At 40.1% G+C, this 27,847-nt stretch overlaps 2 protein-coding genes across 7 annotated transcripts in view; one reads left to right on the top strand and one right to left on the bottom strand.

Annotated features, from left to right (window-relative positions):
- The first annotated feature begins 68 nt into the window (after window positions 1–68).
- On the top strand, window positions 69–23,318 carry ppp1r1c (protein phosphatase 1, regulatory (inhibitor) subunit 1C). 3 transcript variants are annotated; one of them, XM_077495923.1, is made up of 9 exons: window positions 69–786; window positions 2,212–2,263; window positions 3,047–3,084; window positions 3,557–3,611; window positions 5,420–5,596; window positions 6,888–7,611; window positions 14,766–14,910; window positions 15,003–15,247; window positions 23,189–23,318. In XM_077495923.1, exons 1-6 carry the CDS (start codon window positions 595–597, stop codon window positions 6,935–6,937), a joined length of 564 nt encoding a protein of 187 aa, XP_077352049.1. In that variant the 5' UTR covers window positions 69–594; the 3' UTR covers window positions 6,938–7,611; window positions 14,766–14,910; window positions 15,003–15,247; window positions 23,189–23,318. The 3 variants fall into 3 exon arrangements, with proteins under 3 accessions (XP_077352049.1, XP_077352048.1, XP_077352047.1); XM_077495922.1 differs by lacking the exon at window positions 23,189–23,318 and having other exon boundaries at window positions 15,003–15,393; XM_077495921.1 differs by lacking the exons at window positions 6,888–7,611; window positions 14,766–14,910; window positions 15,003–15,247; window positions 23,189–23,318 and adding an exon at window positions 5,804–6,056.
- The window catches only part of nckap1 (NCK-associated protein 1), a 25,274-nt gene continuing 6,483 nt past the window's right edge, over window positions 9,057–27,847 (bottom strand). For 2 of the 4 annotated variants that reach the window (XM_077495911.1, XM_077495913.1), the window contains 30 exons: window positions 24,933–25,043; window positions 23,773–23,865; window positions 23,637–23,693; window positions 23,404–23,546; window positions 23,236–23,326; window positions 22,569–22,706; window positions 22,421–22,469; window positions 22,187–22,343; window positions 21,245–21,301; window positions 20,755–20,851; window positions 19,533–19,639; window positions 19,312–19,444; window positions 19,120–19,201; window positions 18,985–19,043; window positions 18,755–18,900; window positions 18,026–18,158; window positions 17,827–17,946; window positions 16,456–16,595; window positions 16,255–16,386; window positions 15,000–15,218; window positions 14,784–14,914; window positions 14,317–14,414; window positions 14,148–14,241; window positions 13,980–14,062; window positions 12,961–13,041; window positions 12,795–12,888; window positions 12,612–12,728; window positions 10,025–10,134; window positions 9,712–9,801; window positions 9,057–9,504 (listed from right to left, as the gene is read on the bottom strand). In XM_077495911.1, the coding sequence (XP_077352037.1) occupies window positions 9,388–9,504; window positions 9,712–9,801; window positions 10,025–10,134; window positions 12,612–12,728; window positions 12,795–12,888; window positions 12,961–13,041; window positions 13,980–14,062; window positions 14,148–14,241; window positions 14,317–14,414; window positions 14,784–14,914; window positions 15,000–15,218; window positions 16,255–16,386; window positions 16,456–16,595; window positions 17,827–17,946; window positions 18,026–18,158; window positions 18,755–18,900; window positions 18,985–19,043; window positions 19,120–19,201; window positions 19,312–19,444; window positions 19,533–19,639; window positions 20,755–20,851; window positions 21,245–21,301; window positions 22,187–22,343; window positions 22,421–22,469; window positions 22,569–22,706; window positions 23,236–23,326; window positions 23,404–23,546; window positions 23,637–23,693; window positions 23,773–23,865; window positions 24,933–25,043 (3,279 nt within the window). In that variant the 3' untranslated portion in view covers window positions 9,057–9,387. The remainder of the gene's footprint in view (window positions 9,505–9,711; window positions 9,802–10,024; window positions 10,135–12,611; window positions 12,729–12,794; window positions 12,889–12,960; window positions 13,042–13,979; window positions 14,063–14,147; window positions 14,242–14,316; window positions 14,415–14,783; window positions 14,915–14,999; window positions 15,219–16,254; window positions 16,387–16,455; window positions 16,596–17,826; window positions 17,947–18,025; window positions 18,159–18,754; window positions 18,901–18,984; window positions 19,044–19,119; window positions 19,202–19,311; window positions 19,445–19,532; window positions 19,640–20,754; window positions 20,852–21,244; window positions 21,302–22,186; window positions 22,344–22,420; window positions 22,470–22,568; window positions 22,707–23,235; window positions 23,327–23,403; window positions 23,547–23,636; window positions 23,694–23,772; window positions 23,866–24,932; window positions 25,044–27,847) is intronic. The other 2 variants (XM_077495912.1, XM_077495914.1) reach the window with 1 other exon arrangement.

Below are 27,847 nucleotides of genomic sequence, written 5' to 3'. Positions count from 1 at the left end.
ATGCACCTGCCCCCACTCAACTCCAGCTTTCGCCTGCGGGGGGCGCCAGTCAAGACCCAGAACCATAAGGTGGCGTTACCACGGCAACGCAGGACCCGTTCGCCATAATGTCACGTGTGCTCGTTCCCAAATTCTTCCAAACCCACAAACAAACTAACAAACAAGCAAACGAGCTTCTTGATCACGATTGGAAAGAAACGGCACAATCAATATCGGTTGAAAATTCTTGCTGTACTTAATGTAAATGATTAGGTCAAATAATTGAATGAATTAGTACATTGTGTTTTTGTTCTTGCCTCTCAAAAGCAAACAAAGTTGTCATTAAGTTTTAATAGTTAATTGGTTTTTTTTTTGTGTTTTTTTTTTTGCTGCACATTAAATATTTTCACGACAATGGGACGTTTTGTGTTGATTCTTCCCAAACCATAACCCTCGATTCAAATCATAATTGCATCAAATAAAATCAAGAATGTCTTTTAAAAAGAAAAAACAAAAAATGATATCAAGTAGGAGTCCCATTTTTTGCAAAATATAAAAGCTGCATTGACGGCACTGGAGTCAATTAGTCGTCCTGCACGCTGCGTTCGGCCGCTAATGGACCGCGGCCCAGGCCACTCCCTCTTCACCACACACACACTCTCTCTCTCTCTCTCTCTCTCTCTCTCTGTGTCTTTCTTTGTTTGTTTGCACGAGCGTCGGACTGCGATGGAGCCCGGCAGTCCCAAGAAGATCCAGTTTGACGTCCCGCCGCTGCAGGGACACTTGGACCCGCAGGCCGCCGAGCACGTGAGTGGGCCCGGGTGGGCCGCCGTCAATGGGGCCTCTCTCTCGCTCTCTCTTTTCTCTCTCTGGAATGTGTGTGCGTGTGTCACTCGCACCCAAATGTCAGTTCTGCCTCTTCAGTATCAAATATCAGCAGATTTAAAAAAAAATAATAAAAATGTGGAAAATTTCAAATGTCAGGTCAACTTATCCGTCCGACGTCTGTTTTCCAAACTGCTTCCAAGTGGTCAACAGTGATGATGATGATGTGAAAATGACATCATCACGTCATGTGGGCAAGGCTGAACAAAATGTCTGTCCTAAATGTAAACAAACACTTTAGTTTATGTTCTCGTCTGTTTTTGGAGTAGAATAATAATAATTATAAAATAATTTCCAAATCATGCTTACACTTGTGTAAATTGTTCTGTAAGTACATTCACAAAATAATTTATACATTTCATCTAAATATGTATGGTATTATTTTGTGATTTAGTGGCTTTTTTTTTTAAATATATATATATGTATAAATTTTTTTTTATATATATAACTGATTATATGTGACTTTACCGAATCTGGATCCAAATCAGTTTTATTGCAACAAAATACACGTCAATATCATGACAAAAATATGTATTGTAACACAGTTGGCTTACTTAATGTTTCTCTTTTTACAAGGTAGTTAAAAATATGAATCAAAATTAGAAAAAAAAAATAACTTTAAAATGTTTATACAGTGTGACATTTAATTAAAAAATACTTTTAATTCAAAAAGCTATTTGAAAATTTAATAGATCTAATTAAATATATACAATACATGAGTGAATATTATATGAAGTTCTATATGTAAAATATGAAACTATAAATGCATTTAAATATATGGACCGTTTTCATTAGAACTGCCAATCTAAATAATATCCACATTGAGATCATTTAGAGATGTCATTTATTGTATATTGACATATTGTAGATATAAATATATTTGAGGATATATATATTTTAATAATAGATGATTCCCTTATTTATTTGTATATTTTTTTTTACAATTTCCCATCTGGAAAACATGAGCAGTTATGAAGCAGAATCAAACAACCAACGAATGACTGCGCTTGTTGTTGTCGTCGGGCAGACTAAAACATTTTTTCCAGACAGTTTATAAAATGATGGAAACAGGAATCGGTGTTGAACATGCGCACACACGTTCTCGCATGCGTCAATTTGATGACTTGCTTGAAACGTCTTACACCCCCACTTCCTGTTGGCCTTCTACAACTTCCTGTGCAGCCATGTGGACTCAAGTACTTATAGCTCACAACTTTCCTGTGAATATTAATACGCAGTCCTGCACACGATGTCAATTGGAGTCACTTTCCGTTTTATAGCACAGTTGACGTTTGTGATTTATTTATTTTTTTTTACACTTTTTTTTTTATTGTATTTTTCCCCCAGATACGTCGCAGACGGCCGACGCCTGCAACTCTGCAAATATACAGGCAACCAGGTAACACGCAAATCAGCCAAGTGCAGCTCATTGGCGCTTTGGCAACACTATTTGTGTCAATAAAGAACCTTTTGAATTTTGAGCAAGACCACAGAGGTGGGGGGAGGGGGGGGGGTGTAGTGGGGCTATAATGGAACCTTTATTAGATTTGAGTTGCAGCATTTGGGAAGTGATGTCAGTCAGCGTGAAGACGGGACTGATGGATGCTGAGCGTGCGCGCGTGTGCGTGCGCGCGTGTGCGTGCGCGCGTGCAGACTGATGGAGCGGCGGGCTGTGTTCCATTTCATGAGCTCAGCTTGGCAACGTTTGCTCTTGCAAAGCATCCAAACGTCGGCCCAGTTCGCCGAGTATGTTGTAAATAGAAAATGGAGAGAAAAAGTCTACACACCCCTGTTCAAACAGCAGTTTGTTTTTTGTTTTTATTTTTTAATTAAAAGCTTCACAAAGGGCTTAAAAAAAATTGTAGCTATTAAGACAGGTCTCCCTTTGTGGCAAAATAAAAATAAAAATTAGAGAATGTGGGCGGTGAGCAGACGGCCAAAATTGGGGGGGCGGGGTCTGCTGACTCCCATTCAATGACTCAGGGTGTGCACACTTATGCAACCTCTCAGTTTCATTTTACTTGCTTTCTCTAACAGATTTCATGTTTTTACTACCGACTTGTAAAGGTTGTGAGTCACATTTTAGTAGATTTTTTTTTCTTTCTTTTTTTTTAGAATTTGTCGTTTATTTTAAAAAGGATTTTTGTGAAAAACTCTTGTTGCTGTTTTGTGTCTTGTGCAGAAGCTGCAGATCCGAACAACGCCAGCGGGGGCTCTCAGGTTTGTATACGCACACGCACACACAATCACACGGATCCAATTGTTTGACTTAAAGTGATACTTCACTTATTTAGCCTATTATAGCAATAAAAAAGTCAATATTTTTGTCTATAATTAATTTGATGCTTTCATTATTTTTTCACGTACAAATAGTACCTTTCAAAACACATTTTGCAACTTGCTGTCGACTGAAAATGACATCACAAGGGCCCTGGTAACCAATCACAGCTCACCTGTTTTCTAGCTTTGGTCATGTGACATTCACAAGCTGAGCTGTGATTGGTTACCTGAGCCCTTGTGATGTCATTTTCAGTCGACAGCAAGTTGCAAAATGTGTTTTGAAACCTACTAATTGTACATGGAAAAATGATGAAAATATCACATTATAGGCAAAATATTCACGTTAGACTACCAAAAATGGCTAAATAAGTAAATCATCGCTTTAATTTGCGCGTTTATATGCCCTTGACAGTCTGTAGATGGCGCTCAGAGGAAGCAGAGCACGCTGGCCCCGCCCACCATGAAAGGTAAACAAACGCTTGAATCGAGCAATTTGAGGAAAAAGGAAGTTTTCGAATCTGGTTGCGGGTGCGAAACGCAGCTCAGGCTCGACCAGACGACTAACTTGATGTTGCAACGAGAAAAAAAACAAAAAAACATTTAATGGCTTCATTTCTAGCATGCTTGTTCCAGCCATGGCGCGATTCGCCACTGATGTGCTCTCAGTGTCATAAGCGTCCCCTAAGGGGGAGGAAAATTGACATTTGGCGCACACCAAAAACAAGTTTGCCTGCTACTCATCTTGCGCCGCACGCTGCCTGCTCTTTTCCGCTTTCTCACCTTTTGAGAGGCCGACAACCGCCATGTTGTTGTTGTTGTGATGCGGCAAAACAACAACAACAACAAAAGTTAGTGCGCAGACAGACAGGAAGTGAAGACCTTAAAAGCTTTTGTTGTATTGATCCAGTCAGCGTGCGTGCGTGCGTGCGTGCGAGCTCCTAATAGCTGACGAGCAGCGTTAGCATTAATAAAAGCGTAGCAGCAGCAGGATTTGTGTTGTGCAGATTGAAGAGCAAAAATATTGCAGTGAGGAGCAATCCAACATTTCTTGATTTTCCTCTTATGTTGATTTAGTTGTCAGTAGATGCACTTTACACTTTTTTTTTGGGGGGGGAATAATTTCATTTAGTGGCATGTTTTATTTCACTTGATAATATTAAGCTATTTAATTTTATGTTATTCAAATTCATGTATTTAGTTTATCAGGTAATATAATTATATTTTGCTGTATTTTTCTCTGCAGATTTAATTCAATTGAATGTATTTTCTGATTTTCTTTTGCATTTCTTGACATGCTATTTGCCATTTAATTTAATATGGTCATTTAATTTAGTTTGTTTTGATTATCTATCCAAATTTTATTCAATTTGGTGTCATTTGCTAATGCACATTTTAATCCTATTTACTGTAATTTAATTTGATAATTTGGTTGCATGTTTTATTTCACTTGATATTTAATTTAATTTAATTTTGCCATTTAACTTTGAGGAAAATTGTATTTGATTTATTTGCAGGCATATATTAGTCAAATTCATTTATTTAGATTTTAGAATTTTTCTCTGCAGATTTAATGTGATTTAAAATATTTTCCTATTTTCTTTTACATTTATTTACATGCAGGTTTTACTTTTATATAATCCAGTTTAATATATTTTAATGTGGCTTCTTGTTTTAATTTAATTTGATGCAAATTGTATTCATTACTTATGCAAATTTTATTCAATTTTATGTTATTTCCTTTTTTTTCTTTTTTTTTTTTCTTTTTTATTTTTATTTTATGTTATTTCCTAATACACATTTCACATCTATCTAGTGTAATTTAATTAGATGATTTAGTTGCATGTTTTAATTAATTTTAATTAATTTAATTCATTATATTATGTATATTATATTACAAATGTAATTAATTTTAAAAAATGTTTTAGCTTTTCATGCAAAGTAATTTTTTTTTTCATGTGAATATTAATCAATAGAATTTCCACATTTAAATGTAATTTCGTTACATTTTAATGCAAGTTGTAGTGATGTTCGCTACCAATTTTTTTATTTATTTTTTCCATACCGATACCAGTACAAATACTCAACTCTTGAGTAGTCACCGATAGCAAGACCGCTGTATCCCAATCTAGCATTTTTCATTAAAATTGCCTGAAATTATTACCATTTTTCTATTCTTTTAATTCCTCATTTCTAGTTCCATTTAACTTCCATCTTAATTGAATTTCACTTCATGGAATTGAATTGAGAAGGTGCTGGAGTGGGTTGTCGTCCTCAGAGCTTCACGTGCAGGGGGCGGAGCAACCGGACAGTCAGTTGAGTCCAATCACGGCGCGGCTCTATGCCGGTCCCTTCCCGTGGACCAATCAGAACGGGCCGGAGGAGGCCAATGGGAACCAGGCGGGACTTTTAGCCAATCACGGGGCAGACGTGGCGCAGAGCAACAGTTCAGGCGGTAAATCAAAGATTTATTTCTTTTTTATTTATTTTTTGCTAACGGCAAATTTCTAAACGCATCTTGAATCATGTTGAGACTCTCAAATTGGATTTGACAACATTGTTTGCAATTTGTTGAGCCAGCTCGACTAACTTTTTCCCGTTTCTCGCACGTCTCCTGGCTTTGTCTTTTCTTCCTTTCCTTCTTCGATTTTATTTCCCTCAGATGTGTCAAGCGAGTCACAAAAAGAAGCTTCCAGTCCTGACTCGGTCTCTCGGTAGCCGCCGCACTTCCTCCTCCTCACTCCTCTTCATCCTCCCCCCCAAATCTTCTTCCTCCTCCTCTTCCTCATGTCCATACTGCTGCATTAACTGCTTGACGACAACATCGACAACGAGAAAACTGTATACAATCTCATGTAAGCTGGCATTAATGCGCACGACATGGCTGTGAATAAAGATCTGTTACTATATGACAAGTGGGGCATATCTGGAATTATTCATTATTAATATTTTGGCTGTTATTAAGCTTTGTGGAATGAAATTTCTTCAACGCAAGTCAAGTCTAATGTCTTTTATACTCATTTTGCATCCTCTGGAAGACTTTGTGTGAGGGCAATTGAGGGTAACAAAACGGCTATTAAATTATGATACAACATATGACGAGGATGGGGAGATCACGTGATCACGTCAACTGCCACTATACGAGATTCTGGTGAGTTGGCGTCATTCATAGCGCATGCGTGAAGAAAAGACAAAAAACAGAGCCTGAATTGTTTTTCTTGATAAAAGAAAGTATTCTTTCATTTGGTAGATTTGACATATGTAAAAATGTCCAATATTACTGCAGCTTACTCAGTTACACGCTGTAGCCTGTGACTGCCGTTTGTTTTTTTTGTTTTTTAAATACATTTATGTATTATACTGACCCCTGGTGGCCAAGGCGCACACCAACAGGAACATCACAATGTCAATGGGAATTTAAATTAAAAAAAATAATAATTTCATTACTTAACATGTAATGTTAAGATTAATGGCATTTCCATTCATTTCAATGGGGAAAGATGATTTTAGATATGAGTGTTTTGAGCTACAAGCGTTGTCGCAGAATGAATTAACTGCTAAGCCAAGACACCACTGTAAAAATAAACGTTTTCTTTATGGCATCCAGGTCATAGTTATAAATTTTACAATTTTGTGAATGGCGAAAGAAGTGGAGGTCTCCTGTTTGTTGACCGTTTTATTGTTTTTGTGGCAAAATCTAAAATAACTTTTTATTATACGAACTAATGAGCTGTTTGTTTTTGCAGGCAAGCTTGAATCTCCCGTACCAGAAGAAGAAGAAGACATCAAGCATTAGAATTGTTTTTATTATTATTTTTCCCTCGGGGGGTTATTTGAATCAAACATACAAGGTGACTATTTTAACCGAAAGATCTCAAGTTATCAAAAGTTCTAAAATAAGACAATACAAAATACTTTCATTTTGGTTGTTTATGTCACTGGTGACGTTCACGATACACTTTACAACACGACACTTGGGAATCAACGATTCGTTTTAAGATTTTATTTTCCCATGTTACATTTTTTTTTTTTAATCTATATTTGAACGTACAATAAAGACAGCCCTCATCTGGGTCCGTATTTTTTATTTATTTATTTTTAAATATATCAATGCCACATACAGGAAGACCGCTAGCCTGATTCCCCGGTTTGTCACGTGACCTTCCACGTACAACGATCATTGGCTAGTAGCGGGCGGAGGGTGCTGTCAACCACCACACGAGACCGGATGGGGCGGGACCGGGATCTCACTGGCGGGACGGTCAAACGTCGCTAACGTTGCTTTAACTAGTAACAACTAACTAGTCAGGATGAAATGGAGTAATTGACAAGAAGGAAAAACGCCAAAAAGCTCAAATCTTTTCAGGCTGAGGCTGCCAAATGTTCAGTTATTTGGTCAAAGTTGTCTTCGTCATTATCACCCAGCCAGCAGCAGGTGGTGCTTTGCCGGCGTTCAAGTCGTTCGACCCGGTAAGCAAACAACCTGAAATGGCTTGACGCCATTTTGTTTTATACATGGATTGCTTTCTGAAATAGACTCCTCGTTATTTTTTGCTAATGGATAATATACATTTACTACCACTCAGTCACATAAATAATCGTTTTACATTTCACGTCCTTCTGGACTCATTTCGTGGACATGACTGCTTATATTGGCAGTAAACCCTGTTCATTAAATGGAATCATTTTTCATGTTAGTTGTGGAGCAACAATCATCCAATTGAGTCAAAAAAAAAAAAAGTGACTCATCCATTTTTTAAATAAAGCAGTGATAAGAGGATGACTTTGAATTGGTGTAAACTTATGCTTGAGAGCGCCATCTAGTGGTACTCGTAAATGTACTGCAGTAAAGTGAGCTAGAGGCCGCAACACAAACACCAGAAGTTCTGAGTACACGCAGACAAATGAAGACATGTTCACTTGTACTTTATTAACCGTGATTAAGAGCAGCTGAGGGCATTCTGGTCTTTTTTTTTTTTTTTTTTTTTAAACTCCACTATGTTACAGAATGAATGACCCCCCCCAACCCCCCATCCCAATCCAACCCTTCCCTCCCCATCTCTCACACAAACATTATGTAGTGTTGTTAACATGTTTGGCAAATTGAAAAAAGTAAGAAAACGTAAAAACAAGACTAGTTGAGTTCACATCAAAAACATTTTTTTATATAACCCACAAAGAGTTTGTTACACTAGCTAGAAAAGAACAAACAAAAAAAATCACCATGTTACAACTTGTGTATGCGTGCATGAGTGTTTTTTGTTTTGTTTTTTTTTGCTATGAAATGTCACGAGGCGGCAAAAAAATGATTCGACTGTCCGTGTAATAAAACGGAAAAATGTACACAAACGGCAAAGCGAACGTCAGCCGCCAAAAATGAAAAACGTCAAGAAATCATCCAAATCCGTCACCACCACATACAAGCCGTCAAATAGTTTAGTGTCAACTCAATATATAGACTGTATATTTATATATACTATTTATTTATAATTTTTATTTTTTGTCCTCGTATAACAAACGCTCACGTTTCTTTTGTGTTGCCACAGTTATGTCACCCTAGCAACAGCATGAAATAATATTAAAAAAAGAAAAAGAAAAGCACAAATAAATGTAGACTGATCCCCAACTTCATCCAGCTTGTATGTGTCACATGTTGGTTGGTCAGCCATCGTATGTACTTGTTTACATCTTGTCGTCAGTGTATGTGTCATTTTTATTTTTTTTACTTGGTCGCAGTTCAGTGAACCCGCAAATATTTATACAGATTTTTTTTTTTTCCCCTGGAGGAGAACCCATCCACTGTTGCTAGCTAAAAAAAAAAAAAATATCTCTTATTTGTGTCGCAATGATTTGCTGCCCCCTTGTGGTATCTGATGTAAGGGAACTTCATTGAGGCGCCGTTTTTTTTCTCTTTCTTTTAAGACAAATGTAGTGGTTTACTGCCATCTATGGGCGACAATTCAGAAGACAAGGTGCTTCCACTAAAACAGGCCGAAGCGCTGTCTATTGGAAAAGTAGTGCTTTGCCGCCACCTTGTGGCATTTATAAGCAATTTCCGTGAGATGTTTTGGCATCTTACTGTTTGAAAGTGAGTTCTTCAGCATTAAAAAAAAAATAAAAATCTGTGCATATGCCAACTTGCAAGTAGCGAACGGCAAACGGGCGGGTGGAACACTGTGGAAATATGTTTTCGTGTACTGTCAGTTGTGCGTCTACAACGGAAGCAGACGTGCGGGCGTGTCGTGTTTACGCGTTGGCGCTGATGCTCTGCTTGTAGACGGCGTGGTATGCGTTCCGCAGGAGCACGTACGGGAAGCACGATTCTAGCAAGTCCATGGTCAGGAACGGCGACTCCTGCACAATCTGACAACGCCACAAGGACGCACATTAGCACTAATGCACACGTACGAGAAATACAAAAATGAGGAATTATATCGTACTTTGCCTTATTAATAGGGATGCGACCATATCCAAACATCACGATACGATATATCACCATACAATAATTATCACGAAATTGTGGGAAGGTTGGCGATACAGAAAAAGGTCACAATAATAATAAAATCTCACCATGTCCAGCAGCAGGTAAACGGACTCTCTGTTGCGCGTGGTCATCTTGTCCGTCTCCTGGCCGATCTTCAGAAGGCTGGACGAGGCCAGCTGCAGACAAACACGCACGCACGCGTCATTACGTGCTCTTAATTGACGTCAACCCGAAGCAAATAACGCAAAAAGTAACAGTCATTTGAAAAAGCGTGCTTAAGTGGTTGACGACGACGGTCAATTTTTCACAATTGCGACAAAATGACGAGACAAATGTGATGACATCACATATAATATGTCAGAAAATAAACGTGTCGTCAAGTGTGGGGGGGGTCCTTACGGCCAGGAACTCTTTGAGGCGGTCCTCGATGCTGCCTTTGTGGATGGTGAAGAGCGCGGCGGCGATCTGGTTGATGGCTTTGGCCAGGCAGTGGATGTTGTTGCAGTGGCCTGCAGGGGGCAGCAAATACACACGCTTAGCACAGGCTAGCTAGCTCCACTCTCTTGGGTGACAAATGTTTTGGGCCAGCGTGGAGGGGGGAAAAAATACAAAAATGGCCCCGCCCACCCAACGTTTCATTACCAAGAGTCCTGCGATATTAACTTGATAATAATAATAAATAAATATGTATTTTATTTTTTTTTATTCAGAGGGTGTACCGAAGACGGCTTGGAATAAATAATAAAATTAATAGAATACATTTTTAAAAAAGTAGACATCCAGTCTTAACCTATGTACAGATGATGTCATCAACACCTATTGACAATTTATTCCAAAAATATTTTCCTGAAACTCACTCCATTTTTTATTTTTTTTTGTACTCTTTCTGAAAGGTCACAAAACGGCGTTAAAGCTATAATTGGAAATCAGGACAGAAATTGCCAATTGGTGTTATCGTGAGTCTTATTTTTGGAATTTTTCATTTTAGTTCGTTTTGACTTCGTTTTGAAGATTAATTTTTAAATTTAGTTAGTTTTAATTACTTTTTAGGGTAGTTCTCTTAGTTTTTATGAGTTTTAGTTATTTAATAAATGCTTCATTTTAGTTTAGTTTTAGTTTCAGTATTAGTTTTTTTTTTTGTTTTGTTTTTTTTTACATCATTTGAAGGCGCTTTTCTATTGGCTGCTGCAAGATGACGTCACTTGTGTGTGACACACTTTCAAATGTCCTTATTCCAGTTTAATATCAAAATTAATCTACCGTACTTAATACTTCAAAATCACATTTAAAATCATCCCCAAAGGCTCATGCATTAAATTAATTGGCAAAGATGAAAACAAAGGACATTTCTGCTATAATTAGAGTTTGTGTTGTAAACATAAAATGTAGTTTTAGTTTAAAAAGTATTTCGTTTTTATTTTATTTTGTGAACAAAATTGTTTTTTTAAAATTGTAGTTTTTTTCGTTAGTTTTCGTGACCTAAAATAACCATGGCGGGCACAAAGTGTTTTTTTCGACAGAAAAAAAAGATGGCTGACGTTCGGGTTTTCGACAGCAAGTAGAAGTGACATTGAAACACGCAACGAGCGCGTGCATGCGTGCGATATTGAGATGTGCTTTTCAGACACGCAACACCCGCACGCTAACACTAGAGCTGATTACCACTTGCGATATTATCCTCTTCCAACGGCACTTATTAACAACGGCGCCTTTCATTTCAAGGTTGTTAGCGTCGGCGCGTCTCAACGACGCCATCAAAGAGGCTCGGCCACGCCACGCAATCAGCTTCACCCTTTTGACAATAATCACCTTTAATTAGCGCCACCGAGTGGAGTGACCTTAACGCGGAACGTAACGCGGCGGCGGAATGAATCGACGGCGGGCCGGTTTGCGTGCCGCCTCGTGCCACTGGAGCAGTAAATGATATTTCCCCCACACGCACGCTCGCTGTCGCCGCGGCGACATGTTGGCGGTGCCGACACGCGAGTTGGGACGTCCTTGAATGTTTGCTTTTGCGCGGGGAGGCGTCTCGATTTCTTCATCGAATAAAAAAAACAAACGTCGACTTGACATTTTAAGATTTCACAGTTGGAGCCCGACGCCGCTCAAATTGGCAACAGCGCTCGTTAAGAGACGGGTGTCAAATTGGAGGCCCGGGGACCACATCCGGCATGCCATGAAAGACAAGACAAGTTTCTAGTTCATTTCACGCTACCTTCATTTGGACAGAAAATTGCAGCCACATTTTGACATATTCGCTCCACGACATCGATAGGAAATATATACTGTGCCGTAAAACATTTATATATATCTAAAAAAAAAAAAAAAAACATACTTGCAATAGAAAAAAATTATTGAAAAAAAAAGATGAATGAAAAAGCATTCATAATAAACTAAAAATCATACCAAATGAAAAAAAAAACAATATATGAAAAAAAATACTGTAACAAGTAAATTAAGTAAATGAAAAACATACTTTTAATGGAACAAAATGACTGTAAATGAGGCGTCCATATGTCATGTGACCAGCAGTTGACCAATCACAGCGTAGTCCAACGATTTGACGAAACTCTCTCTCAATACGGCGCTGACTTAACAGCGCCCCCTGCTGTCAAGTTTACTGTCTTTGCGCGTGTGGATGGATCATGGCTTTTTGGCTTTTTCGGCACGTAGAACTGCTCGGCAGAATATCACTGCCAAAAGTCACGTGACTTTTATCCGTAGTTGTAGAATTTCTTTTTACGTACGCAAAACACTTTTTGCACTTGAAAGATTTTTTGTTGTTGTTGTAATTGAAGATATGCTTCTTTGTGTACGTAGATCACGTTTTTTGTGTTTACGGGGATTTGGCATGATTCTAATTCCATAGTGCTACAATTACACATGATACTAGTACATGGAAAAAAAATAAAAAATCTCAGCGCGCCCTTATTTGAGAAGGACTGCCCTAACGTGAGCCCCGTGATGTCCGTTTGCGTGCGCGTACCTTCGATGGCGGGACTGTACTGCGACATGACGTTGCTGGCCAGCGTCGGCAAGGAAACGGCCACAAACACCATCAGCAGACACGCGATCTTATATTCCTCCTCTGGACTGATGTTCTCTACAAAAAAACAAACGTCATAAAAACATTTCAGGCAAGCTCACGTGGGTCTTGTCAACGTCTTACCGCTCTTTTGCGACGACAGCGCCACCACCAGGGCCGGGTCGATCTCGCAGGGCAAACCGGCGGCGGAAGATAACTCGTACACGTTCATGGCCACCTGGACACAAACATGATTTCATTGACGTGATTATTGGTCGTTTGGAAAAGAGAGAAATGTTTTGGTGCGTACCTTCATGTCGGTTTCTCGGGGAATGTGGTCCTTGAAATCCTCCACTGAGCTCACCAGGAAGGGAATGTGGCACGATAACACCTGTGCACGAACAACAACAGCATGTAATCATCATCATCATCATCACAATAATAATAATAATTTAAAAAAAAAAGGTTTGATGGAGGTGAATCTATAATAAATGTAAATGGCTTTTTCCAGGTTCCAAAAAATACCCGCAATAAATGAAATCAGCAAAAGTAGTTGGTTTATCTTTTAGATTTATTAAAAAAATTTTAAAGCTCTAAATCCCCTCACCACACACCTTATACACTTTTTTTTCCCTCATCGAGTCATTTACCTTTTCTCACATTTCTCTCGTTTAACTCATTTGCTCCCAAAAACGTAGGAATACGTTCTATTATAAAAGTTTTAAGTGTCCCAAAGACATTTTTTTTTTTTATGCTAGAGCATACAGAAGGCTTTGATGCAGCCTCTGAGCTGAAGAGAATACTTGAAGCAATGGTCGTTATTACAAAAACGGCCAGCAGGTGGCAGCAGAGTATAAGATCAACCAGGGGCATGTTGCAAAAAAGCTCAATTACAATTCTCAATAGATTTGTGAATAATGATGAAACTTTAGATATATTCTAATGCTAATTGCTGCAAAACGGAAACAGATAGAAATATACTTTTTTTTTCTCCTGATGAAAGAAGAGACTTTAATCTTTCTTCCTCTGAATTTTGTACACAGGAAAAAACCTGACTTGAAAACAAGCATCGCATATCTTGTGCTCATCTGTCACTTATTATACACGCGCACACACACCATGTGGAAACAGTATAACGTTAAGTATTCATTCCCACTTGACATTTTGAGCATTTTATTTATCGCATTGCACGGTTCTGTTTGGTAAACGCAGCACGTTATTACATTTCCGAGTCCCCAGAAAACACCAAATTTCATTACAACCGCCGTTCGTCTGCCAGGACGACAAAGTTAACGTGACATCGTGCGCGCTTCGTTTCCCGTTGCTTACGTCTCTCAGTGCTTCCTGGGCCAGGGAGCGGAATGACAGGATGACTCCGATGATGGTCATCCTCTTCAGGACGCTGTCCACGGCTACAAAATAAAAATAAGAATATTAATATTATTACATGTCACAGTGACAAAAAAATGTAAGAATCAAGACAAATGAAGTGCGTACAGGTGAGCTTCTTGAAGAGCGCCGCCATGTGGTCGGGCTTGTCAAAGCTGGTTCTCATCTGGGTCAACACCTCCATGTTCTCCACCACTAATTTCTGCGCACACAAACAAACGCACGCATGGTTGAGAGCCCAAGGTTGGCGAGGCTTCGCCGATTGTGCCGCTCGTACCTTGAGCTCGGCCACCTGCGAGGAGATGTGCCACATCAGGCTCTCGCTGAGGAACTTCATGCCGTACGGCCCCAGCAGCTCCGACAGCGAACGCATCTCTGGCGGGGGAGCACGAGGAGGACAGTCGCTAACAATATTTGGAGCATTTATCATTCCATGGATTTTATTTTAGAATTGTTATATATATATAGTCATTTAATTAATAATTAAATAATAATAAATTAAATTCCATCCATTTTCTTAACCGCTTGCTCCTCATATATATTTAATCAATTAATGAATTAAAAAAAAACATTAAATCCGTTATATGTGTGTGTGTATAAATAACTTAATTCAGCTAAATTACTTAAAAATAATTAATTCAAAAAAATATATTTATTTTATCACTCATGTTAATAATTAGTAATTACACTTGTCTTTTTTTTTGTGTGCATTTGATGGCCTTTTAGAGGCGAGGTGGCCCGTACCCGAGATGTCGGAGTATTCCTCGGCGTTGAAGGTCAGCTCGTTCTCCGTGGGCAGGTTGACGAAGGCCTTCATGGCGGGGAAGTAAGCGATGTGTCCGTTGCTGACCTGCCGCAGCAACGTCTCCAGGTACCTGCGCCGCCCGTTTTGAAATTTAACCTCAAGGTTGGTTTCCACGACAACGGCAAATGATCATTTCTCTCTTTTTGCGGACTGACCAGTTGGTGTAGAGGCTGGTGATGGTGGGCTCGCCGTGGCTGTCCAGGTGCTGCGTCTGCTGCAGCAGGACGTTGTTGAAGACCCGCGTGATGTCGATGGTGACGTAGTTCTCGATGGACTGCAGCACCGTCATGTAGGCCCGCACGCTGGTCAGCAGCTCGCTGGGCTTGGCGATCTCCTGAGTGGCCTGGTTGTACATGGTCATGCCCACGATGGACCTGGAGGGGGCGACGGAGAGGCCATTCCGGTCAGATTTTTTTTTCTACCGCTTCGCGTGACATCAGCGTGTAATTGCAGCTTGGTCAAGTTAACGTGGCTTCTGTCCATTTGTGGGTTTTATAGAGACGGAACATTAAGTTGTATCATGCTTCATGAGTACAAAGTTCAAGTTGAGTTGAGTGATTGATTTAATCAGTACATTTTTTGTTGGACCGCATCGTGTTTTTTGTTGTTGTTGTTTTTTTAAATACTGTATTTTTTTTTTAGGAATATAAGTCAAACATTTAAATTTATTCAAATGTAGGCCTGGGTACTAATTCTAATATCCTCAATCGATTAGATTTTTGATTCACAAGAGTTCAGTTCGATTCGATTTTTCTCGATTTGATGCGATTCACTTCACTCTGATATCAATTAATTATGGAACATCAATTCTTAAATATAAGAACATGATAAAAACTCTCCAAATATTAAAATTCCAAATCAAATTGTGAGGATGTACGGGTAACTGTTAAATGATTTAGTTTGTTATAATCACACAAACATTGACAACTGTAAGGCTGAGATGAAAATATTTTTATAATTCTAAGTCAATTCTTGTAAATATTAATGAAAAAGATTCTGAATTGTCTTAAAGTGCAATCAGTCAGGTCTTCCATAAATCTAAGAAAATATTTTTAAATTCATGTAAACAGTAAATTTCAAGAAAATGGTAAAATACAAAAAAAATACAATAAAAAATAATCCTGGCCTTTAAAATTCTATTTTTTTTTAAAATGAATTTTAGGGTAAAAGAGATAAATATCAGGCTCGAAAAGAAGAATCCGATTTTTTATTTTTTTTTAAACCCTGCCCTAATATTTAGGGAAACACTTTTGCCAAGTTTAATAATGATAATTTGCTTTTTTTTTTAATTGAAAATTGGCAATCGGTTTTCGGGGAAAACAATCAGAGATTTGATGACAAAACAATAAGGGAAAACCAAACGAGTCACAGCCAAGCCAAGTCCCAACTAAGTCACATTTGGTCGCTTACTTGGTAAATCGGATCTCCAGGTGCGAGGTGAGGTATTCTCTGGGCGTGAACGTGTGCTCCCACACCGCCAGGTTGGGAACGTAGTTGATGGAGAAGCAGAGTTCCGATAGCGCCGTGTGCAATTTGTCCAAACTGGACGAAGAAGAAGAAGGTTAAGGAGGAGGAAAACAAAAAGTCGCGCGTGAGCGAGCGTCTTCCTACTTGGTGACCAGCAGTCGGCTCTTCCGCATGCTCTCCACTCCCGGTTTCTCCCGCTCCGGCTCGCCTTTCTTCCCCGTGGTCTTCTTGCTCTTCTTGTTGACGGCCTGGCTGATGGTCTTGGCACAGTGTTTGGGAAGCAGCTGCCGGCAAAATGGGAGATGGAACAGATGGAATCCGATTGTCAGCTCGGCCGTAAACGACGTTTAACGCGGCGCCCGTTTGGCTCCAGCGCAGCTGGCGGAAAAGATCGCACGTCAACTTCAAAGAGGCCTTTTAGGTCACGCGACAACAAAACAAGCCCCCGACATTAATGTGACGGCGGCGAGCATTATTATTATTATACAATGGCCTTTGAAGTGTCTTCTTTGTGACTTTGATTTGCTTGTAAACAAATTAGAAGATGGAGGCGGCTTCACACCTAATCAACGTCCACATGATCGCTTTGCAACTTGTCAAACATCCAAACAACAACAATCATCGTCATGTCTTTTGGTTCATCCGGCAACAAATTCAATTCAATTCATTATCATGATTAACATCGATCCGTATCATGATTCGATTTGATACCGATTAATCCCAATATGAATTTGTAAAGTTGATTATTGCCATTTTTTTTACCTCAAATTTAGAAAATACTAATCAGTAAATTTGTACACTAAGATTTGTATGATTTATTTAACTGAAACTTCAAAACTGCTTCATGTTTGAATAGCATTCAAATACAAATATTAAGCCTTAAAATTCCATTAATATAACATTCTTCTATGCTAAAGTGTCAACTCTAACCCTAAGTAAGACTTTTTTTTTTTTTTTTTTTTTTTTTTTTTTGGTTGAATATTTCCATCAAAAATTGATTCGGCTGCATATTGAATCGATACAAGAATTAATAAATGCTTAGTTTTAGTTTCAGTGTTAGTTTTTAATGTGTATTACTTGCACACGATATTTACACACCACCATGGGAGCGATGTCACCTGAAGGTGCTTTTCTATTGGCTGCTGCGAGATGACGTCACTTCTGTGTGATACACTTTCAAACGTCCTTATGCTCGTTCATATCAAAATAAATGTACTTAAAATCGCATTTAAAATCATCCCCAAAGGCTCATGCATTCAATTAATTGCCAAAGACTAAAACAAAAGACATTTTTGCTGTAATTATAGTTAGTTTCAGTTAGTTTTCGTTTTTTTTTTTTTTTTTTTTTTTTTTTAAAAAGCATTTTTGTTTTAATTTTATTTCGTTAACGAAATAGTTTTTTTGAATTTTAGTTTTATTTTTTTTCGTTCATTTTAGTGAGCTCAAATAACCTCGGTAGTATTGTGATATTGTGATGGATATGGTTCCATGCAAAGGTGGTCGGCGGCTTCCTACCTGGTCACTGAGGGTGCATTGTTCGGTGCAGATGTCCGTGATGAGGTTTCGGGCCTGTTTGGCCATCTCGTCCAGAAACATGTTACACAACGACAAGCTGCGGTCGCCTATGTGGTGCCGCTGCAGGGACGGACGGACACAAAATTAGCATGAGGAAGACAGATGCGACACGCCACGCTCGGCATGTGTGCGCGCTGACCTCCTCGGGACACAGCTCGTGTGTGCAGGACATGAAGTGTGTGCAAAGCAAAGGGAAGCAGATGGAGTGGCGGCTCTGCGAGGGAAGCTCCAAGCACTGCTGGAACATCTTCTCAAACGCGCGGCTGTAGAAGCTGACACACAAACGCGCGCACACGTTTAACTTTCAGATGCAATTTCATGCTTTTTATCTTGAACTTTTTGATCAGTCAGCCGCTAACTAAAATGTGCGATATGCGATACAAGACATGATTATCGATATATTGGCCAGGTCATAAATCCACAATAACCTACGGAAAAACTAATCATAAAATAATAATAATAATAATAAAATAAGTAATTAAAAATAATAATTCATAATATAATACAAATAATAATCAAACTAAGCTGATGAGTTTTCTTCGCCTGAAGACTTCCATACATTTCCTCGCCACTCTTATGAGGAGCTCCCCCTAGCGGCCCGCCAAGTAATCATAAATGACTTGTGGATTCATCGATTCATTTTGACAGCTCAACACACAACTAAATCGACTGCTATTGAGAAACAACAAACACGCACGGCCGCATAGGACACATTGTTGCTCCCAACACCAGTGCATGCTGGGATTTGTATTCAGTTGTAGCTCATTACGTGTTGTGTTGTGAATGTTACTTGTTTATGTTTTTCTGGCCGCGTAATACTGGTCAAGTAGTTCAGAGTAGCCGCCACGAAGTACATCTGCAAGCTCACCAGAATATGGAGAGGTCCGATGTCTCCACCAGCATCTCCACCAGCGAGTCCACCATCTTGGTGTGGAAGATGATGGTGTTCATCATTTTGCCCAGCTCCTTGTGGTCGGCGATGCCCAGACTGGCCTTGGACACGCTGGTGTAGGCCTGTGCACAGGAACACCGGGTTCAAGAAGTTTAGAAAGAAGAGGAAAAAAAAAAAGCTTTTCATTAGACTTTTCTTTTCCCAACCTGAAGTCGAAACCAGTCGAGCCTCATGCCCCTGAAGTCGAACACCTCCCCGTCCTCAACTGCAAAACCAAATTCATCGCATTCAATTGCACAATCTTGAATGGCCACTTTCAAGGTTTTTTTTGCTACGCTTACCTTGCTTGACGCTGAGTGACGTCATCGTGTTGACGAATGAAGACATGATGATAGACTCATCCTCTGGACACACGGACAGGTTCTAGGAGACGAAAACAAACAAAAAAAAAAACAACAACCACAAAATCCAGTTTGAAGAGAACAAAAGAAATGGAGGAAAGACATTGCAATGCGGACATGCGCTTCTCTCACCTGCACCAGCTCGTTGAGCACGACGGCGTCGAAGCCGGACAGGTACTGCACGTAGTATCGCTGCATGACGGGGCCGTACTTCCTCACGTGGGCTCGCAGCTCCTCCATGTAGAAGATCAACTCCGCAATGTGTCTGGGAAACAAAAGGCGCAAAATGGGTTGTTTTCGTGATCGCATGTCGGCATGTGCCCAAGTAGGAGATTTCGAGCGCGTGCGCGTACTTGTCGATGAAGTCGTCCGTGCTTTTCTTCTGGATGTTGTCGGCGTGTCGAAGCAGCCAGATGATCTCGTCTCGGGCGAACGATAACGCCATGAAGACAAATAACGCCTAAAAGGACATCGGATTCATACTCGATGATCTTTGAAGGTATTTGTCACTATAAAATGGTATGCATGTTAACTCGTGTAAATACGTTTTTAACGCATTGACTGGCAGCCATTTTGACTGACGCAACCCCCTTCACTCTGATTTTACTGGATTTTGACTGATTTTGCAAGCCCACAGAATATTGTGTTCTATTGCTATAAAAATATGGAAAATATACCAAAAATAAATATTAGTCACTTCTTTCATCAGGAAAAAAAAACAAACTACATTTCTATCTGTTTCTGTTTTGCAGCAATTAGCATTAGAAAGCGCTATATAAATAAAGTTGAGTTGAGAATCTAGCTAATTTTCATCAATATTGACATTCCTGGTGAAAAGAGCTTGTTGCAACATGACCCTGGTTGATCTCTTATACTTTGCTGCCATCTGCTGGCCGTTTTTCTAATAACTACCATTGCTTCAATCATTGTTTTCAGTTCAGAGGCTGCGTCAAAGCCTTCTGGATGCTCTAGTTTAAAAACAAAAGCAACAAAATGTATAAGTATGTCTTTGGGAGCATGGTAATAATTTAAAATAGAACATATTTATACGTTTTTGTGAGCAAACCAGTGAAATAGCATTGTCCTTCACTCCCAAAAATATTTATACGTTTTTGTAATACAAGAGCATACAGAAGGCTTTGATGCAGCTTCTGATCTGAAGAGGTGGCTTCAGCAAAAAAACAAACAAGCAGAGTAAAAGAGATCAGCCAGGGCCATGTTGCAACAAGCTCTTTTTGACAGTGTTTTTAACCAGGAATGTCAATATTGATGAAACTTAGCTATGTTCTAATGCTAATTGCTGCAAAACGGAAACAGATACAAATATACTTTGTTTTTCTGAATGAAAGAAGAGACTCTAATCTTTCTTTTGGTAAGTTCCATGTTTTGATAGCAATACAACACAATATTCTGTGGGCCTGAAAGCAAAATCAGCCAAAAGCCAGTAAAACAGCCAGCAGTGAAAATGGCTTAAAAATCAGCAATGAAGTCGACTGATGAACGTTGCTCCAACTGGGGAACACCGTTATCTGCATCTAACCGTGACGTTCCAGGGATGTGGCGCACGCTAACTACCTTTGGCCCCAGCAGGCCCGGCTGGTCGGCCAAGACGGTGGCCAGCTCCTTGAGGGCGGAGCGGAGAAACTTGCGTCGCTCGCGGTGCATGGAGCCTCTGAGGAGTCAACGGGAGACAAGAAGGAGGAAGCCGCTTTACAAGCAACTTTGACACTTTGAGGACAATCCTCGCCAGACACCAAAGTGAGTAAAATGACAGCCGTGGCGGCAAGAATGAGAACAAAGATGAAAGCGGCAGACAGATTAAGTACAGACGATGAAATGTGGGGAAGACGAAGAGGGAACAAAGAGAGAGCAAAGGAAGGCGAGACGTCTGAGTCAGACTCCCCGAGAGAGATGAGAGGAGAGGAGCAGGTCGCAAAATGCAGAAAAGGAAGTGGAAATAGAGAAACAAAAAAAAAATGTAGGCGACTCAATAAATGAGTTGAGTAAGTGCGAGGAACAAAAAAGATGAACTGCGATGGCAGTTGGGAATGGATTGTGCTCGTACGCGTGAGACAGGGCCTGTTCCTTGCACTCTCGGATGTCGTTGATGCGCTTGTTGTACCTGCAAGACACACAAAAACATTTCAATGATGTCGTTCATTTTCTGTGGACAATAAAAGGATTGAAAGGAGCTCCCCCCCCCAAAAAAAACCCAAAGTAGAACATTTTATTGAAATCTCGAAATCGGACTTTTATGGAAGAAGATTAGGGACTGACTTAATCCTCTTCCATAAAAGTCTGAAGAGAGAAAAAAAAAAAAGTTTGGCAGGATTCGCACTTTATTCTCTTAATACTCACTTTAAAGTCAGAATACTAACATTATTCTCCCTTTATTTTTATTATTCTCTATTTTTATTTTTTATTATTCTCTGAATATTCACTTTAAAGTGGGAATAAAGCCAGAATTCTGACTGAGAATAAAGTCAGAATGCTGACTAAGAATAAAGTCAGAATTCTGACTTTAAAATAAGAATTCTGACTTTAAAGTGAATTCTGAGAACAAAGTCAGAATTCTGACTTTAAAGTCAGAATAAAGTCAAAATTCTGACTTTAAAGTGAGAATTCTCACTTTAAAGTGAATTGACTTTAAAGTCAGAATTCTGACTAAGTCTGACTTAAGTCGTAAGACTATACTCAGAATTCTGACTTTAATTAAAGTAAGAATTCTGACTTTAAAGTGAATTCTGAGAATTAAGTCGGAATTCTGACTTAAGTCAGATTTCTCACTTTAAGGTTCTGAGAATACAGTCAGAATTCTGGGTTCAAAGTGAGAATTCTGAGAATAAAGTCCTGCCAAACTTTTTTGTTTGTTTTTGCTCTCTTCACTGGCCCTAATTCTCTTCCGTAGACATTGGAGGGGAAAAACAAAACCTTTTTAGACTATTGCCTAGCTCTACTTGAGATTAATTTGTGCTCCCCACCCCCAAAAGCGCGTGTGGTCTCTTACCCTCTGATGTTGACAAAGAGGTCCTCGGCAGCCTTGTGGATGTGGAAGACTTCATCCCTGAACAAGCAGAGGCAGGTGGAGCTCTGCAGCGCCAGCTTCCACAGCGACAATGCCCCCGCGTCGCTGTTCAGCACGCCGTGGCACAGAATGAAACCGACTGGGCGCAAGGGAGGAAGAGGAGCAAGTCGGATCAGGAAGCTCGGTCGGAACTCAAACCTCGCTAAGACTACTTACAAACGATCCATTTCTCCATGGCATCCAGCGATAAGTATTCGCAGGGCATCTGGACACGAGAGAGGAAGAAAGAAAGACATTCTTACAAGCTTCTCTTCTCATCAATTTGTTTGGACAAAATGGCGGAAGGCCATTTGGAGCCACTGACGGTGTCTGACTGTGCGGGGTTCAGCATGGTGGAGGGAGCGGAGATGAGCGAGAGCAGCTGCGCGTTCCTCCACTGGTCGGCGGAAAGATTCCGTCTGGGGTAGACCATCTGAAGGCTGAGCAGAGCGTCCGACAGAGACTGCGCAAAAAACACAAACGTGACTGCATATTGTGCTTTCGTTAAAAAAAACATTATGAGCTCATTACGTTTACATTTTGCAGACAAACTCTTTTTCCACCTTGAACTAATAATTTGCAGTTGTGCAGATGAAATTGTTTCAATTGCATTTTGTTTGCTTCGACATGATTTTCACTCATTTGTCATGAAATTGATGCCGAGTGCGCTGCGTTCAAATGCACTTGTTTAATGTTTAAACATTTCATTGTTTTATACCAAAAAATAAACAATCATTTGAATAATCATGATTTCAATTACTGCCAAAAATAATCATGATTATTATTTTTTCCATAATCAAGCTACTTGATGCGGAAAAAAAGTTATACCAGTGCATCCTTATGTAGTGTAAAGTGATGTCTTCAGAAATCCCTGACAATGAATGTGTGCAAATATATTTTTCACAGGTTCAAAATGATTTTATTTTTTTATTTTTTTTCTTTCAGGCCTGTTGTTCCGACTGCTGCCATGCTAATTAGCATCGACGGGCTACCTTGCCGTGTGGGACAAACTCCTCCATCAACTTCTTCAGCGGGTTCTCGTAATCCACGATCATCTGGCCCAGCCTGGGGTACTCGCGGTCACTGACGCACACACACACACACTCGTATTAGAAGTCACGTTACCGAGTGTGCGTGACGTTTGAGCGCCTTTTGCTCACCTGGCGCCGTGCGTCATCTCGTGAGCGTAATTGTACAGGCCGATGATGGCTTTCCTCTCCTCGATGCGCGACAGTATGATCATGAGCGTCGTGTACGTCACCACCAGGTCCAGGTAGTTCTTCGTCAGGTCAAAGTTCACCGTCTGGACAGAAACCAGCGCCAGCGTCACCCGCGTTAAACAAATAAAAAAAAAAAAGATCAACTCCGGTTACGAGCGAGCAAGCGCGCTTACGATGTCGAAGAAAACTTGGCACACGTCGATGCTGTTGAGCAGCTCGCACACGTGGTCCTGTCCGGGCAAAACGTGAATACGCTCGTGAGAATATTCAGCACGTCATCCACGGCTCACCTTCACGTCACTTCCAAACCTTAAATTCCATCACGTCCACGAAGGTGAAGTAGTAGAGAGCCAAGTTCTTCAGAATCTCGGACTTCTCCTTCTGCAGCTGAGCCAGCTGTTGCTGTAACATCACGTAAGAAGATTCTAACTAGAATGTAATCTGTCCAATAACATCGACATTTATTGTAGTTGGGACGGAAAACATTACTTTTCATTTTCAAGTAAACAAACACGCTGATTAGAAATAATAATACATTTTATTTGAAAAACAAACAAAAAAAAAATCAAGAAAAAGTAAAAATAGATCAAATGTAAGTGAAATGTAATATTTCTTATGAACCTGTGTCCACTTTTTGAGTAACATGCTACGAGGAAGCCGACTACTCGGGATGTAACGACATCACAAATACCGTATTATACATATTGCGATATTAAAACTGACAATATATCATCGTTGTCTTGTCACGATAGTAAAGGCAGCACATCTGTTAAAAAAACAAAAAAAAACAAAAAAAACTCAGGCTGATTTCCAAACAATTTTTTTTTTATGGTCTCTATGTGGCCCGTGATTGGCTGGGAACAAAGTCAGCTCAGCTTGATGAGAAATTTACGTGTGTTCGCAAACGCAACTGCTTAAAGCATCCACAGGCACTCGGTAGATGCACGAGACTACACAACGCAAAAAAAATAAAATAAAATAAAGAATACAAATAATGCGGCCAGCCGAGCAAAGCAAACACGTCGAAATAAACAATTACAGTCTTTACAAAACGCAAATGAAACACACAAATAAACTTACCAAAAAGCACAAGTCCGGAATAAGCCAGGATTAGCATGCAAACACACACAGAAACAGAAAAACAACATAAGAGACCTTTTTTTTTTTTTTTTTTTTTTTTTTCCCACATTTATATTTTGAATAAAGCTGTTAAGCCAGACACGTATACACAATACACACGCTTCACATAAGCACACACGCCGCAAGCTAAACAAAGTAATGACTCTCCACACGCACAAACACTCACACTTGTAACATTTTTATGACTGCGTCACACAAACAAAAGCATAATCATAAAAGGCGTGATCTCCAAGAGATCTGGAAGGAACGCTTCCGGCGGGATAATAACGATTTGACATAATGGACGCGGCAGGAAACGGAATCAAATTGCGGCCGCGAGGCGCACTCACGTTGTTGTTGCGCGTCTCCACGGCGGGAAACTTCCTGACGATGAACTTGACGGCAGATTCCAGGTTCTTGTCCACCAGGTAGGAGGGCTTGGCCTTGGGGTCTCCGCATGCCTGGAAAGGGGAGAAAGACGCACGAGGTGAGGAGCGCAGGAGCAAAAGAATCAAATATTTTGTTTTTAATCATCTAGTCGTCGGCTTGTTACTCAAAACGTGGACACATATGCAACCTCATGGGTGACTACAAACAGTCGAAATTGAGCACATGAAAAGTTGACGTGCTGCCCTGTGCGTCGACACACAAGATGCACATTCCAACAGGAGACGCACAGGCTCCATTTCCATTTTCTTTTCTATTTTTCTCACGAAAATGGAAAAGTTCTGCATGTCCGTCTGTGCTTTTCATGTTTGGTTAACGGAGGCCATGATGATTTCCTCAAATGGGGGCCGGCCATCATCGAACCTCAGTCAAATTGACGCCTTACTTTTCCCGTCAAGAATAAAAACGGATTGCGAGTATTATGTCGTCAGATCATATTTGCTTTTCCCTCCCTCACACGCGGATTTTAAATCGGTACCCGCGGAGCCCGTTTACTAGCCAAAACAGCAGCACCTAGCAAGGCACGTACATGCACTCTCTCATCACGATTTTAAATGATCTTTTGCTTATGTGACAACGGCGTCTTTAAATCTGACTAGCGTTAAAATTACATGACAGGCAGTCCCTCCACAATGTTGTGCGGCTCTTTATTTCCTTCTACCCTGTTAGTGTTTTTTTTTATTAATTTTTTTATTAATCATTTTCAATTCCCCAAAAATTTGACAGGAAAATTAATTGAATCGAGATTTTAGGAGAAAATTTGAGCTGTTAAGCCTCCACACCAATGGATGGCGCTGTGTTTTGTGACTTGTCTCGAAGACGTCGGACTGGTGGGAAGCAACAGAGCTCATGCATCATGGGTAGTGTAGTTGTGAATGGTGAGCAAGCTGCAGTTCATGCATGTGCCATAGGCGGGCTGATTTTAAAGTATGAATTTACTTAGATTTAGTAGTAGTAGTAGTAGTATGTACGCACACACAAAATAAATAAATGGCTTCAAGTGGCACAACACTATCAAAACACCTCCAATAATAATCTGAACAAAACTGAATCAGCCGAAAAGACACAACACAAAAACATCAAATATGAAAATGTGACTAATAACTACAAGCCCACTTTTACTAACTAGGACGTCAGACGTGATTCTGCTAGAATTCAATCTGGGAAGCAAAACGACCCAAGAACTCAAACAAACAGCATACGAGCTTAAAAGTTGATTTTGCTAACAGGTTAGCTTTGAAGCTATCTGCCAGTGAACTTTGTGTTTAAACACTACAAATGACTTTTTGCTCTGGAAATAAGGGGGAAGAAAAGCACCGAAAATAATGTTTTTGATGCGTTCAAGATCGAAACGCCGTTGAACACACAAAAGCGCTCTTCTCCTTGCAGCAAGGCCACTAAAACAAACAACAGACACGCTTTTAAGATGTGACAGTTCAGATCTACGTGAAGCTAATTCATCTTAGGCCCCAACCTCCCCGTATACAACTGAAACTTTTCTCTTGGCCACACCAGATAACACAAATACTAGCGTCAACATGTTGTTGTGTCCAATAATTACAAGTGAGCAGTCACCCTTGAGGCTGTCCAGTCAAGTAAAACGCTTTCTTTTCTCTGTTCCAATGACGATTTGACTTCAAATCAAAATGTTAACCACATGTACATTTTGTGGATGCGATGTCATGGCACAGGAGCGTCCCGCATGCATTACGAGTCGATGACTTTGACATTCCACATTCGATGGAAACAACTGCGCTCGCTCAGGATCGTGATTGTGCGCGCAGGAGGAGTCAGTCGTGTGCTCAAACATGCAGGAGCCCAAAAATCAGGAAACATTTTCATGTCCGCAGCGGTCAATTGTGGTTGATTTTAGCATGAATTGGATTCGATCGCAGGATTTGACTTGACATGGAGCGCGACAGTGCAAAAAGCTGTCGGGCTGAATGAAGGGAGGAAGGATGGATGGTTGGATGGAGGAAAGGAAGGAGGGAACGGCGCAGCCAATGGAAGGACGGCGTGGGAATAAGTGGGGGGGGAGCGTGGGAGCGGTTGCCGGGATACCAGAACAGACTTTCATCTTGCCTCCGCTCGCAGCTGCCGCTGCGGCCTTCTTCAAGTTGGCCACGTGGCAACGGATATTTGCTAGGATCGCCCATTATATTATACAACTTATTTGGATTTTGTCTAGCATTTTTGTGACATTCGCATCAGTCTGTGCATCAGACTGTTCTTTAAGGAATAGGGAATTAATGGATTCCAACATTTAAGCCTCGATAGCTGCATAAACGTCAAACAGGAAGTAAGAAGGGAGTGTTGGAAGTTGCAGTTTGATGTCTCCAAATAATGTCTACAGCTACAACCTTGGGACGGTGAATAGAATGTGGTACCCAAGGATGGCAAAGTTGCGACTGCATGGCCCTCCATTTTGGTTTCTTAGTCGCTACACTACACTTTTATGCACCGACTAAAAATTTAGGATTGCAGACTTTATTGTATTATATTTATCATCACATTTACGCAAAATATCCCAATAACTTCTGAAATTTGTTGAGATTAACTGTCAAAGTCTACATGCCAAATATGGCTTCAGCTATCAAAATAATTTACCTGTACACTCAATTTGTCCATTGTTTATCCTACTGACTAATCAAATAATTGGATTGGATTTTGGATTATTAATAAAAATGCGCACAAATTGTTGTAAACTTGGTTTTGTTATTCTCATGTTCGAAAGCAATGTCGGTGACTTTTGAGTTTTTATGGCTGCAGTAGGACTGGTGAGTGACGTGGGTGTCGCGGAATTGAAGTAGAGTTGGCT

The sequence above is a fragment of the Festucalex cinctus genome, chromosome 14, assembly GCF_051991245.1.
Source record: "Festucalex cinctus isolate MCC-2025b chromosome 14, RoL_Fcin_1.0, whole genome shotgun sequence".
Classification (NCBI taxonomy): domain Eukaryota; kingdom Metazoa; phylum Chordata; class Actinopteri; order Syngnathiformes; family Syngnathidae; genus Festucalex; species Festucalex cinctus.
This window is presented reverse-complemented; position numbering and strand designations above follow the sequence as displayed.